The sequence below is a fragment of the Mustela nivalis genome (genome assembly GCF_964662115.1).
Source record: "Mustela nivalis genome assembly, chromosome: 17".
In the NCBI taxonomy this organism is placed as follows: Eukaryota; Metazoa; Chordata; class Mammalia; order Carnivora; family Mustelidae; genus Mustela; species Mustela nivalis.
In genome coordinates this window covers 27756140-27771962 of record NC_139036.1, presented here as the reverse complement: position 1 = coordinate 27771962, position 15823 = coordinate 27756140, and the positions used below count along the sequence as shown (strand labels likewise).

Sequence of the window (15823 nt, the reverse complement as noted above, 5' to 3'; positions counted from 1 at the left end):
TCAGTATCTACCAAGTGACATTAAGAGTACATGTAAAAGCACTTAGCATGGTACCTAAAACAAATAGTAAGTTATATCTGTGGGTGTGGGTGTGGATGTGTGTGTGGATGTTGTGGGATGTACACCCATGTATACATGCATGCCAATACATGCATGCACAGTGACGTGTTGCTAAATGTTAAAAACTGGCTCCAGGGCGCCTGGGTGGCTCAGTGAGTAAAGCCGCTGCCTTCGGCTCAGGTCATGAGCTCAGGGTCCTGGGATCTAGTCCCACATCCGGCTCTCTGCTCAGCAGGGGGCCTGCTTCCCTTCCTCTCTCTCTGTGATTTCTTCCCTTCCTCTCTCCTACTGTGATCTCTCTCTGTCAAATAAATAAATAAAATCTTTAAAAAAAAAAAAAACTGGCTCCATAAGAAAAAAAAATAGTTCTGACTTGCAGTGTTTGTCGATTTCCATTAAACACTCCTAACACAAATGTAATGTCACTACAGCCAGAGCTGGGAACACATATACACAACTCATTCTCACTATACCACCAAATATTATCCATAGAGTCATATGTCATAAAATGCAATTATTTTTGCATATATATGAATATGGGCTTACATGCATATGTGTGTGCGTGTGCATCTATGCAAGTATATAAAACCAAAACACACAAAAAAGACCTGGAGAGATATCTAATGGATGAAGGGGTTTTCACCAGTGGGGGGAGGGGGATGGGAGAGAAGGAGATGGTATAGGGTAGGAGGAGAAGGATAAATAGAATTTTTGTTTTATCAAGTTCACTGACTTGTTTACCCACTGCTTATGTATTTATTGGGTCAAAATAGGGAATTTTATGTTCTCAATAACATTAACATTAAGTCCCAAATAAACAGCTTAATCAGATGTCATATTACACACACACAAACACCTTCTATAAAATATACTACTTACTTTGGCTTCAGTTTCTCCTCTGTGAAGAGTATACAGATGATGGACAGCACTTTGCGATGAAGACCAAGGATGAGTAAGAATTTGGAAGACATGAAAGTCATGGCCAAGGGTGTCTGTTGTGACTAGAAGCATTCCTGAAAGACACACCAAAAAGAGAGTAAAAATAAAAACAATTAGGCATGTGGATGAAATATTTTTCAAAGTATTCATTATGCTTTTTAAATTTTTTTTTTGAAAAGTCTACCTATTTATTTGACACAGAGAGAGAGATCGTAAGTAGGCAGAGAGGCAGACAGAGAAAGAGGGGGAAGCAGGCTCCCTGCTTAGCAGAGAGCCCGATGCGGGGCTCGATCCCAGGACCCTGAGATCATGACCTGAGCCAAAGGCAGAGGCTTAACCCACTGAGTCACCCAGGCACCCCTCTTTATGCTTTAAAGTACTACCGATGGGGAAAAAAAAAAAATAACCAAAGATGTAAAAAACTTCTCCCAATTAAAAAAAATAAAATACAACATCTTTATTCTGTATGAACCTTCATGCAACATCAGTATACATCAGTATAATTTAGTGAGGACACTAATTGTAGAAGTTTTCTGTTCCCGTATGCCTAGTAAAGAAAGGGTTACTAAGAGTTCTCAAACATTTTAAAACAGCTAATGTGATAACAAAAAATGTGAAAATGACTTCTCTCCATGAAACTAAAACCTGCTCCCACTTTTTACCATTTTTCAAAACCTGAATTTTGAGTTTCAGTTACAATACCCTACCTTAATTCACTAGTTTAAAATGTGTCTCTACCCTAGCATAACATTTATCCAAACTGCTTATAGTGTCTCACAGAGACACTCTTTAACTCTTTAATTTTGACAAAGTATCTTTCCCTAATCCATGGTCTCAACTATTTTGTTTTCTGGTAAAATTTTCAGAGTTTTATATTTTACATACAGGTCTGTCATTCATTTTGAGTTAATTTTTATAAAAAGCATGAGGTATCACACAAAGGAGCTTTTTTTGGAAATGATGTTCAATTGTTCCAGCAAGATTTCTTTCAGAAACTATTCTTTATCCACTATAATCTTTATCCTTTATTTTTTTTAATCTATTGTCAATTTGCCAAATATCAACTGGCTGTATCTACATAGATCTTTTTCTGGAATTACTATTCTAGTCCTTCAATTTCATCTACAGTCATCTATACTCTCATTAATACCACACTTTCTTCACTACTGTAACTTTATAGTAAATCTTGAAATCAGGTTAGAACCTTTTCAACATTATTTTGGCTATTCCAATTCCTTTCCAAACACAGAATCAGATTTTGATATTTTAAAAAATTCCTAGGATTTTGTGGGAGGATTATATTAAGTCTATAAATCAATTTGAGTATGATGAACATCTTAACAATATTGAGTCTTCTGACCTAGGAACACTTCATATTTCTTAACATATATCTTCTTTGACTTTTTTTTCCTTGTTTGGCACACAAATTGTAAATATATTTTCTTGGATCCATTATAAATGGTATTCTTTATTTTATCTAAATTATCAATTTTTCCCTGCTGATACATAGACATAAAATTGACATTTTTTTTATATTCTGCCAGCTCTAGCAAGGGTTTCTTTGTAGATTAGATGGAATTTTCTTTACAGAATATCATGTAGTATGTGACTAGACATAATTTCTTCCTTTCCAAACTACATGCCTTTTTCTCTTTTTCTTCACTTACTACATTTGCTGAGGTAAACAGGACTGGTGAGAAGCAATATTCATAACTTCCAAATTCTAAGACAAGTATTCAATCTTTAAGTATGATTTTAGCTGTAGGATTTTTTATAAATGCCCACTATAAACTTAAGGATGTTCCTTTCCAGTTGTAGTTTGTTGAGAGCTTTTACAATGAATGAAATGTTGAATTTTGTCCAGGGTTTTATACCTGTGAGATGATTATGTGGTCATCTTCTTTACTCGATTAATACGGTGAATTTTACTAATGATTGATTATCAAATGTTGACCAAGCTCCACCTGGTCAAAATCCTTTATTATATGCTGTCAGATTCAATTAGCTAATGTTTTAAGATTTTCATGATGTGTTCCTGAGGGATATTCATTTGTAGGTTTCTAATCATGTATTTATCTGTTTTTAGAATCAGGGTAAAGCTGGTCCTATTGTGAAAGGTTCCTTATATTCTTATTTTCTAGAAGAGAATAGGGAAAAGTGCTATTATTTCTTACCTAGATGTTTAGTAGAATTTGCCAGTGGGCCTTTCTGTAGTTGAACACTCAACAATTTTTTAAATTTAATTTCTTTGTAATTTAAATTTTATTACTTTAAAATGGAAAATTTGAGTGTTTAATTTAAATGTTCTTCTTGGGTGAATCACTTTCTGTAACTCAAGGAAATGGCCGGGTCTTTGGTGATGTCCACTTTTTCATTGAGATTCTCAACAATTTGTTTTCTCTCTCTCTCTCTTTTTGCTCATTCTAGCTAGATGCTTTCAAGGATATTTATTTGGGTGTCGCAGAGATATTTTCTTTCTTTCTTTCTTTCTTTCTTTTTTTTTTTTTTTAAAGATTTTACTTATTTGAGAGAGAGAGCACAAGTTGCCCACTATAAACTTAAGGATGGTTAGGAAGTGGGAAGCAGACTCCCCGCCAAGCAGGGCACCTGATGTGGGGCTAAATCCCAGGACCCTGAGATCATGACCTGAGCCAAAGGCAGACACTTAACCAACTGAGCCACCCAGATGCCTCAACTGTCATTGATTTTCTTTCAATTTCATTGATTTCTCCTATATTCCTCCTTCTGCTATTAGTATATTCTGTTACTATTTCCTTCATTCTTTTTAGTTTTATTTGCTTTCTTTTTTCCACTTTTTTTTTTTTAATGTACATGAACACACCACCCTGAGATCAAGAGTCAGATACTTAACCGACTGAGCCATTAAGGTACCCCCTTTTTCAACTTTAAGGGAGGCTTAGATTATTGTTTCAGGAACTTTCTTCTTTTTCAGGATACCATTTATTAGTATAAATTTTCCTATAAACCTGCTTTAAAATGGAATGAATTCCAAAAATTTGATACTGCCCTTTTTTTTTGCATTCAGTTCTAAATGTTTTCTAAATATTTCCTCTTTACTCATAGAATATTTAATATGTTGTTAAGTTTTTCCAAGTATTTGGGTATTTTTAAGGTATCTTTCACATATTGATTTTAGTTTAATTCCATTATGATAAGGAATTTGTTAAACCTTATTTTATACGAGACTAGACTAGACTAGTCCCACATATACTTGAACAGCTGCAGTGTTATAAAGGTCAGTTAATTCAAGTTTATTGATAGTGTTGTTAGGATCTTTAATATCCTTTACATTAAAGAATATTAAATATATTTAATATTATTAAATATTATATAAATATACATATTTATATATAATAATTAAATATTATATAAATATATATTATATTATATATACTGTGTATATAATAATTAAATATATAAATATGTAATTATATAATTTATATAAATTTTTATATATACAAATTTATATGGATTATATAAATATATAATAGTATATTAAAGGATATAAATATATATTTAATATCCTTACTGATTGTCTACTTTCTTGTTCTACCACCACTGAGCAGAACTGAACATCTCCAAGTATAATTGTGGATATGTCTTTTTTTTTTTTTCAGTTATATAAGCTCCCTAAATTTTAGACCTTTTTTAAGTCCATACACATTTAGGATTATTAGGACTTCTTGGTGAACAGCCTCTTTTATCGTGATGTCCCATTTCAACCCTGATATTTTCCTGTTTTGAAGTCTACTTTTTCTGATACTGATACCATCACTCTAGCTTTGTTTTGATTGGTTCACACATGGTATGTGCCTTTCCATTTTTTCACTTTTAAAATCAATATAAATATATTTATAAATATATTTAATATTTTTATTTTATAAATATTTTATAAATATATTTAATATTTATATATAAATATTTATTTAAATTAATATATTTAATTAATATAAATTACTTTGTTTTAGACAATAATTGAGGTCTAATTTGGGTTTTTGGTTTTTTTTTAATCCAATTCTGGACTTTTTAAGTTGGTGTTTGTAGTTCATTCACGTTTAGCCTAACTTACTTGTAGGGTTAAGTTTATAGCTACAATTTTATTATGTTTTTTATTACTTTTCTGACGGTTTCCTTGCATTTGTTGTTTCTCTGCTCTTGCTTCCTTCCTTTTTCTAGATAATTTCAATACTTTTAATATCCAATTTTAATTTTCCTATTATCTTTTTAAATATCTCTCTTACATTACATTTCTATCAGTTATTCCAGGAACTATAATACACACATCCAAATTTGTGCATGTTTGTTTATATTTTGTCCAGAATTTACATTTGTTTTCTGTGGGAAGAATGGTTTATTGGCTCACTCTGCTATGCCAAAAGCAGAATCACATTTTTTAACTCTTAAAACTTTTCTTGGTTGAAAAAAATTCTATGAAAGCATATTAAGTGTTAGTGGGAAGATTAAGGTAGGCATTGAAATGAAAAGATGAAGTATATGTGAGTTTGCTATCCACCTGGCTAATATAAGGTACAACTCTAGTCACTATGTTAAATTAAAAAATACCATACAAGATGTCAGTGTCCTGACTACTTCCAAGAGAATACATTTTAGATGATGAAAAGTGTCATTTACTGAGCTCTACTTCAAATGTGTAACAGTTTATGTAACATTGCCTCCCACTCTGCACCCAACTATGGTCATGAGGTCACTGACATATTTTATCTTCTTTCCATATTACTGTTGTTATCCAAACAATAAATTTCTAAGGTTGGGCATGAATGCTTAGTTATCCTTTTGTGGACAATACTTCTTCACTCCTCCTAGTTTTTGCTGAGTTATACTAAGTCTGAATTATCACAGTTCTGCTCGTGTGTTCTGATTTCACTTTTCCACAACAAAATGATTTTCTGAACATGACAAACAATTCAATGGAAACATTCTGACAGGAAAATGATGTACTTATAATACAAATATATGACTCACCTACTGAAGATAAACTCCATTTCTTTTAGAATCATATCAATATTTTACTCATAATAAGAACTCCAAGTCAAGTTAGCCAAATCAAGACAATTACTGTTTCACATGTGAATGACAATCACAAATGAACACTTTTCAATAAGCTCCCAGCTTTTCCAACTGACATTAACATCTGTCTAGTTTCTAATATCTAAAACAAATTCCAATTTTTAGAGAAATAGGCCACTGAAAATTTATCTTTATTACCTTCTGTGTATCCTATCTCAAGTAGTGCCTGGGTGGCTCAGTCAGTTAAGTGGCTGTCTTTGGCTCAGGTCATGATTTCAGGGTTCTGAGATTGAGCCTTGAGTAGGGCTCCCTGCTCAGTGAAAAGTTTGCTTTTCCCTCTCCTTCTGCCCCTCCCTCTGCTCATGCTCACTAGCTTGCTCTTGCTCTCTCTCAAATAAATAAAAATATTTTTTAAATAGGTTTTCTTTTCCCACTTCCCCATGGAAGTGGTATAATCTATCAATGAGCTTTTTTTGATAAAATTTTAAAATAGTTAAGAAAAACTGGAAGAGCATAGAGGAAAGGAAGAAATAGAGGAAAGGAAGAAATAAATAACTAGTAAAAGTACTATACAATCATGTGCTTCCTTTTAATTTAAAATTTCCTCTTTTGCACACATTCTGCTGGGAGAAAGACAAGCTTTTTTTTTTTTTTTTTTCTAGAAAACAACTTAAAAGGCCGATATACATAAAAGGAAAAACTTGTACAGAGTAGACTGTGGCTTGAGAACTATTTATGCAGCATCAGAAGACTAAACCAGACTCTAGCCTGGCCATAAACTAAACCCACGCCCCAAATGAGGTGCCAAGCCACAAAAAGCATTTGCGTCATCTGGGAATACAAGGAAAAGAAGGACTTCTAATTATAGGGCCTGGAAGCGGAAGCTTAGAGTGATTAGCTGTTTAGACGCTGTTGTGTGTTTATCTGGAAGCTTCCTCTCCCTCACTCTCAGCCTCAAGTTTGATAGATGAGCGTTAGCATTAGAGGGTGGGGACTGAAGCTGCTGATGGTACATGGCGTTCTCCAAAATCTGAGGTATCTGGAGACTGAACATTAAGGCTTCTGCAGCCTCATAAGAACATAAATCTTTTCAACTGGGCGTCAGCTGGTTAGCCCAAAAGGCAAAATTAAAGAGTAGCAAACCTCCACTAGGCATATGCCATAAAATCTTGGAAACATGAGTAGGTATGTCTTTTTTACCATATCCTATTTATAACACCTCCCTAATTGTATGGTTCTTTATCACGTGCACACATATGAACTGGAAAACAAATTATCAGCTATTACATTCTCTTCCAAAAAGAGATATAAACACTGATCTACTGGGGCAAACAGAAATCATTACAGGAATTCAAAATGTATCACTCTAAAATAATTTTACATTTTGGTATTAATTCTTGTAAATTTAATACTTCCCCCATCAATACCTGTACAGATTAAAACTTATAAATTATTTAATTATCTTTCAAAGTTACTAGTCAAATTTGTAAACATAAAAGAAAAACAAAACTTAGTACTGATAAAAAAATCTTTTAGGTCTTCAAATTACATAAAACCACAATAATAACCTATGAAAGTCTGATTCATAGAACCTATAAACTGAATGTGAATACTTGAAAACAATGGTCTCAAAATTTCCCTGTGGGCAGCATTGATGTTAGCACATTTCTTAAGCTGCTTGAAGATGCTGATAATCAAACTCATCACTGTATTTTTCTACATTTGTGGCCCAGAATATATTAAATCTTTCTTAAATTTAAGCTGAAAAATCACTGTTAAAAGCACTGCATTACACACTGTTAGATGCACAAGGGATATGATTCATTTTATCCCTTCCTTAAGTTGCATATATCCATAACCAAGATAAATTAGACCAAAATCTCTGTTATGGTTCTTACTCATTTGTTCCATGTGGAAAAATCTAAAATCAATAATTGGTTTTCTAGTCCACTTATTTTATAACTTACTATCTCCATCTCCTTGCATTTTTAGGAATTTCAAGTTAAGTGTCCTAACATCTTCACTGGAACAATTAATTCGTTTTCTTCCTTTCACTTTGCATCATGTAATATTTAGGATTCTGAAGATATCTTTGACCATATTCAATGGGTTTTTATATTAAATATGCAAATATTCATTATTTTCAATGGTCTTTTCATCCAGGAGACATATAGGAAAAGTGGTGCATGTCTATGTATTTTTATTTTTCCAAATGGTTGAATACATTTTTTGGTCAGATGCCAAAATAGTTTTTAAGCTTTATTAACCTTCATTAATATACAATTTATTTACAATAAATGTACTCATTTTATACAGTTTGATGAGTCTAACAAGCATATACACCTACACTGCTGGCATCATCAAGACAGAGCACATGCGAAAAAAATTCCCTTGTGTCCACTTGCCAGTCCATCCCCTCCCCAGTGCATGGCCCCAGGCAACCACTGATTGGCTTTCTGTCATTATGAATTAATACTGCCTACATTAGAATTCCATGTAAATGGATTCACACAATATCTTGTTAAACCTACTACTGTGGCTAACAGTACTACATTCATTTATTTATATTACTGGGCAGTATTCCATTATACAGATATATGATCATTTATTTGTCCATTCAGCAATTGTTTCTAGTTTTTGACTACTCTAAAACTAACTCCTAGTAAGAGTCAAAAACAAGTCTGTGCGAACGTGTGTTTTTATTACGTGAATATGTAGGAGTAGAACTGTTGGCTCACATGTATGTTTAACCTGATCCAAAAAAAAAAAAACAAAACCCATGAAAATGCTTATTCAAAGTGGCTGTATCATTTTAACTTTCTCATGAGCTCCATAATTCATTAGCATTTGGTACTGTCAGTCTTTAAAATTCTTATTTATTTATTTATTTATTTATTATTTTTTTCAGTCTTTAAAATTCTTAATCATTTCAGTGAGTATTTGGTGATTTCTTCTGGTTTTCGTATGCCACATTCCTTGATGACCAGTAATGCTGATCAGCTTTCCATGTGTTAAATGGCTATTTACATATTTTCTTTTGTGACATGATTGCTCAAATCTTTAGCCTATTTTTAATTGTTTTGTCTTTTCATCACATATATCTATTTGTATGTATGATATATGACTATACACATATATGACACTCTCTCCCAGTTTATGGCACCCCAACTTATTTTCTTAATCATATCTTTCTCAAGATCCTTAATTTAATGAAAGCCAATTTTATGGTTTGTGTTTGGGTATCCTATCTAAAACATCCTTCTCTATCTCTCCTGGGTCACAATGATATAATCCTTTTGTTTTCTCTTTGAAGGTTTATAGTTTAAGCTTTTAAATTAAATCTATGATCAATTTAGAGTTCATTTTAGTATATGGTGGTAAGTAAAAGTTTGGGTTTTTTCCCAAGTGGATATCCCAGCTGTTCCAGCACCACTGTTGAGACAACTTCACTATCCACACTGAATTACTATTTTGGTCAAATAATCAAGAAACCATGTGCATGGGATCAATTTTTGAATTCTACTCCATCCATCTATAACTATATTTGTCCCAAACTATCTTTTCTTGATTACTATCCATTTAGAGTAGGCCACTCACCTTTTCCAGATTGATTTGACTACTGCAGATTCTTTGAATTTCTATATAATTTTGGAAAAAGCTCGTGTTGATTATGTTTGGTTTAACCATTCACTTTTAATAAAGTGATCCATTAGTGGACAATATTAACACTAAAAGGATATCAAGGCATAAAGTGAGTAAATATTTTTATAAAAATATAATTTTCTTTCACAACTGAATGAGTTTTCTTACCCAATCATATTATAGCATCACAACATGGAGGGTCACTACAATGGCAAATGTAAAATTTTTAGATAAAGTAGAACTGGGAAGATAAGGAACTATTGTTTGGGAAGATTAATTTGATGCCTAACTTTATTCAGGAAAAGTTAAAGTTATCATACAATTTCAGAGTTTTATAACTCTAAAGGCCTTAGAATCAGCATGCCTTACTTCAATTAATAGATACAATTACTGAAACCCACAGTGAGAAAACCAAATTTGAGGGTCTAAAAAGTGTTAGCTTGTGTTGTATATTATTAGTACCAATACCTTATTGTCCTCAGAGAAAAATTATAAACACAGATACACACATACAACTATTACAGACAATACATTTCAAATTGAGGTTAATAGGAATTTGGTAGACAGAGGAGGAGTAAAGTGAAATATCATGAAAAGCAGAAGACAGGAGAAGCAAAGAGGATATGATGCAGAGCAGTCTGCTTGGAACAGACAGTCTATGTATTAGGACTATAATATACAATTTGAAAGGTAAATTTGGAAATTAGGTATTTCCAAGGAATGCCATTCAATGTACTATGGGGAGGGGTGGCGGTGTGTGTGTGTTTTTATGTGTGTGTGTGCACACGTGCATGCACGTATCAAGCTATATACTTAGCATTCATGCAATCTACATTTTGTAAGCTACAGTTCAATAAAAATGAAGACAAACCAAAACATAAGGGTAAGAGAACAAGATTAAAATTGGTCGTTTTATAGAGAGTGAATGGAGAGAGAGGAAAGACAGATGCTCAACAGAGCAGTTAGTTAAATCCTACCCCTATGGGGCAGGGGAGGCGGGGGACACAATAAAACCTAAACAAAAAAAAAGCAACCAGAGAAGGATGCATAAGAAATACAGATTCGTGGTGAGGGTCAAGAAAGAGGTCAATGAGTCTCAGATGTGCATCCTGGCCAAATGGGTGGTCAAAGCACCATGAATCATGTATTCCAGAGCATATATATGACACTCTTAACAGATTTCAGTCAAGGGTCTAGCAGGGGAGATCAGAAACTATATAACAAATAGTTATTAGATGAAAAATAAAAGTGATGATCATTAAACATTTTTATTTGGGGCATATTTACAAATATGTCAAATATTAGCAAATTACCAACAGTCTCTCTGGAAATTAGATTTCATTACCTATCTACACTATTTCAAAACATGACTCCTTAATTACGTTTCAGAAAGAATATTCATAAGAACAACCAATGTCATACAACAAAGATCACTGGGCAGGTAGGCACTCTTTGCACAACCTCATTCTACACATCTGTATCCATAATAGGTAAGTGTAATGGCTTTTTAGCCTGTCAGAAAGATATGGCTTGTGGGGTGTCTGGGTGGCTCAGTCGGCTAAGCATCTGATTCTTGATTTCAGCTCATGTCATGATCTAAGGGTTGTGAGATCGAGTCCTGTATCGGGTTCTGCTTGAGGTTCTTCTTCTCTCCCTCTCCTTCTGCTCCTCCCCCACTCTCTCTTTCTCTCTCTCAAGTAAATATCTTTAAAAAAAAAAAAAAGACTTGAATAGTGAAATCAAAACCAACTATAACCATCAAAAACTTCCCACAAAACAATCAAAAGAACAAAGGGAAAGCCAAAAGACAAGTTCATTTTATTTTATTTTAAAGATTTTATTTATTTGACAGAGATCACAAGTAGGCAGAGAGAGGGGGGGGAAGCAGGCTCTCTGCTCAGCAGAGAACCCAATGCAGGGCTCGATCCCAGGACCCTGGGATCATGACCTGAGCCGAAGGCAGAGGCTTTAACCCACTGCCCCTAGTTCATTTTAAATTAAATAATTTTATTCTCATCTATACTGTTGGTACTCTAAAATGGCTTTTTTTGTAAAACCCATTATGTTTATTCTGAATACTGATATGGACTACTGTTTTTAACATGCTCCCTTTCATCATCCATTCCTACACCCAGTCCCCATTCCCATCCCTTTCTACCCTAAGTACCCATCCTATTGGATGTAATGTATGTCCTTTGGAATATATGTATCCTTGAAAAATATTTGCACTGTTTTCAGAGCAATGTTCAAAATAATTAACATATGGCAAGAGAACAGACAAATCTGAATGAGAACACTGAAACAAGCCTGAACCCAGGGGAGCACCAGAGCATTCTAGAGGAGAGGAAACTGGAAGGGACCACAAATATTCAAGCACTTCACTGCTTAACAACCAGTGAAGTTTTCCTGATAAGCAAAAGTTAATTCACCCTTGGCTACTTTGCATGTATGTACTTGGCTATAAATATTCTTCTTTACTTTCTTCAAAATTTAATACTCAGTTTCTACTGTTCTAGTTACACCTGTTATGGGCAGTACAGTGTTACAGATGTGTGTGTGTGTGTGTGTGTGTGTGTGTGTGTGTGTGTGTGTATGTTTGCTTCACATTTTACATAGCATACATACATGTATTCTCATCTTTCATTAATCCTTTTAGAGCTAACTGAGCACCTTTGCTTAATTAACTAGAAATACTATGGCAGTCATGGTGGAAAAGGAGAAGGGCTCCCCCTTAATAATGGACACCCAGGACCCAGGGCTACATTAGGATATTAATGGGCTTTGGGCATTTTGGCCTTTATGGACCCTGTCTTCAATGAAAAAATATTTAAAGTTGTATTTTATGATTACAGTTGCTGGTTTAAACATATATTAAAGTATCCCATTAGCGTAAAAAGTTCATTTATTTATTTATTTATTTTTGCTTTTAAAAGGAATTAAACATTTTGGTGGGGCCACAATAATACCAGAGGTCCTGGGTATGATGCCCACTGTACTTTATGGTAAGTCAAACCTGCAAAGTTCCCACTGACTCTCATACAAGTCCTGCGCCACAAAGAGAGAGCAAAGAGAACACATTCTTCAGGGAATAATCCATTACATGAGTAAAACATATCATTTTATGAGATGACGACAGAAGAGAGTAACTACAAATCTAGAATGGAAACATCTCTTTCTTGGGGAGGGGGAGCAATAAAATCTCCAAGCTGCCTCTGCATTGTTCGTGATACAGTATAAGTGACTGGCAGTAACAAACCAGAAGCTGTCAGATGAGAGAAAAAATCTGAAGCCACATAATTCTGTAAATCTAAGGCATTATAGATGTTAATAAAAATCAAGACAAGGTATTTTTCTGACCACTCACTATGATTAATGGGGACAACTCTGTGCAAAAAAAAAAAAAAATATCCAACCTAAACTTTTTAAATGATTAACCCAAGACCACCATCACCTTTCAATATATAGCATTTAATTAACCAGAAAAATTTCAAGTCTGTTAAAGATGCAGTCAAGCATCCAAAGAGGTACATGTTTAATCTACTTTACTATAGACCCAACATTCATTTTCCTCTTATTAATGGATGGAAAAGCAATTTCCCTGCCAAGGAAGGGCAATTATTTAAAATGTAGATGTGCTGCATTTCACAGCTCTCAGCTACTCAGCTGGCAGAAATAAAGCCTCTGGAAAACAGATCAATTATTTACCAAATTAAAGACAACAGGTCTGTTTTAGAAATGTCAGGCTTACTGCATATGGTTGAGTATTTCTTTATTCTATTTCTAATTTTCAATTTAATTAATAAAAAATACTTGTCTTCTTTTATGTCAAAGACAATATACTTAATAATACACCAATCTAGTGTACTTAGTTACACAAATATGATACATTTTCCATGGGATATTTTTAATATTTATGTTATATATTTCAGTCTTAAGTATATGTGATATGTTTCTTCATTTAATACAATTTGCCACCAGGGATCACTTCCATAATTTAGGGGAAACGATGATTCTTGCTCAAACCACAAATGAGAAATAATTTGGTTTTATTCAACAAATGAATAATTATGCTGAATTAATGCCTTATCTCTTCCCTGCCAGAGTTTTTCCATGATGATAATGAGAGAAAAGAATAATTAATTAATGTAAGTATTCAGTGTATACTTACTACCAACTATGTGAAAATTACCAGGCTAATAATAAACAATGCCTGGGGACAAAGTAAGAGCTTACCTCTAGTAGAAAACATGTTGAAAGAATACTCAATACTCTCAATGGGTATAAGTAAATTTAAAGTAGGATGAGGTAGGTTAATAATAATAAAAACAATGTCAGCTGAATTTTGTGAGGCCTCATCATATTTTGGTATTGTTTTACGCATCATTATCACCCCTCATTTCACTGAAGAGAAAACTGAAGTTCTGGGGGTGATCCAAATAGACTAAGTAACTTGCCCAATTAAGTGGCAAGGTGGAGGGGGCATGACATTTTATTTAAGAGTCAGGCAGGTCTTCACAAAATGATATTTAAAGTGGGACTCAAGAGATAAAAAGGAGTTACCCTGGTAAGAGAGGATCTCAGAAGAGGAAAATGATGCAACATGTTTAAGGAGCTGAAAAATTGTGTGGCTAAATGTTGGAGGGAAAGGGTAGGAGAAAAGGTTGAAGCAGTAAAGTTGTGTTGGGCTATAATACTTTTAGACAGCACAATACAAGATGAAGGTATAATTAATATTTAACATCTCTTACAAAATATTTGAATATCTTAAAATGGAAGTAAACATATTGGAAAAAGTATGACACAACAATCATAAACAGAAGAACCTAGAATTGGGCTGTGAACAAGTAAGACTTTTTTAAAAAACTAAGAGTAACTGAATGATTCTTACATGTACTGTTGTGAACTCAGTATTTGTGCAGCCCCAAATTTCTATACTGAAACTCTTAAAAACTCAAGCTATATGTGGAGATGAGGTCTTTAAGGAAGTAATTAAGTTTAAATCAGGTGATAGGGTGAGACCATGATATGATATGATCAGTTTCCTTATAAGAAGAGCCATCACAAACCCTTGTACACCACTGGTAAGAATGTAAATTGGTGCAACCACTGTGAAAAACAATATGGAAGTTCCTCAAAAAATTAATAATAGAACACCCATATGCTATATGCACCCCTATGTATAGTACAGCCAAGATATGGAAGAAACCTAAGTGTCCATCAATACATGAATGGATAAAGATGTCATATATATTTATATATATATAATAAAGAATATTACTTGGCTATAAAAAAGGATGCGATTTTTGCCATTTGCAACATAGATGGAGCTAGAGGGTTACTATGCTAAGTGAAGTCAGAAAGAGAAATATCATATATCTCAATTAAATGTGGAATCTAAAAAAAATGAAACAAATGAACAAATAAACAAAAAAACAGACTTAAATACTGAGAACAAACTGATGGTTGCCAGAGGGGAGGGGAGGGGGATAAGCAGAAGAGATAAAGGTTAAGAGGTACAAACTTCCAGTTATAAAATAAATAAGTCAGGGAGATTAAAAGTACAGCATAAGGAATATAGCTGTTGTATGGTGACAGATGGTGATTACATTTATCACGGTGAGCACTAAGTAAGGTAGAGAATTGTCAAATCAAGATATTACACACCTGTAACTAATAGAACAATCAATTAAAAAAATAAATAAAATTTAAAAAGAGAGACCACAGAACTAGCTTCCTCTCTCTCTCCTTGCTCCCCTACACCAAAGAAAGGCCATGTGAAGACACACTGAGAAGGTGACTATTTGTTAGGAAGAAATACCTCACTAGAAATCAAATCGGCTGGAACCCGGTTCTTGGACTTCTAGCCTCCAGAACTGGGGGAAAAAATGCTGTTGTTTAAGCCCCCCAGTCTATGGTATTTTGTTATGACAGCCTGAGCTAATACAGGTACACAGGTTACTGTCTACATCTAGTGTCTTCAACATTTTACCTGCTCCAATGACCAGCAAAGAGGGTTTGGGGTTGAATTTGTAAAATCAAAAGAGACCGCTGTTCTTATCCTATAACCAAAACAAAACCAACAAAAAAAAAAACCCTGAAGTATTTTAAAAAATCAACTTGAAAATTCAATACA

The 15823-nt window shown here is 33.6% G+C and overlaps 1 protein-coding gene across 13 annotated transcripts in view; it reads right to left on the bottom strand.

The window, feature by feature from the left end:
- Positions 1-15823, bottom strand: part of BCAS3 (BCAS3 microtubule associated cell migration factor) — a 584337-nt gene that overhangs the window by 374987 nt on the left and 193527 nt on the right. For all 13 annotated transcript variants that reach the window (XR_014304944.1, XM_082707501.1, XM_082707499.1 and 10 more), the window contains exon 14: positions 940-1073. Coding sequence is in view for 12 of the 13 variants with exons in the window: in XM_082707501.1 (XP_082563627.1) it covers positions 940-1073 (134 nt within the window). In the remaining variant the exon portion in view is untranslated. The remainder of the gene's footprint in view (positions 1-939; positions 1074-15823) is intronic.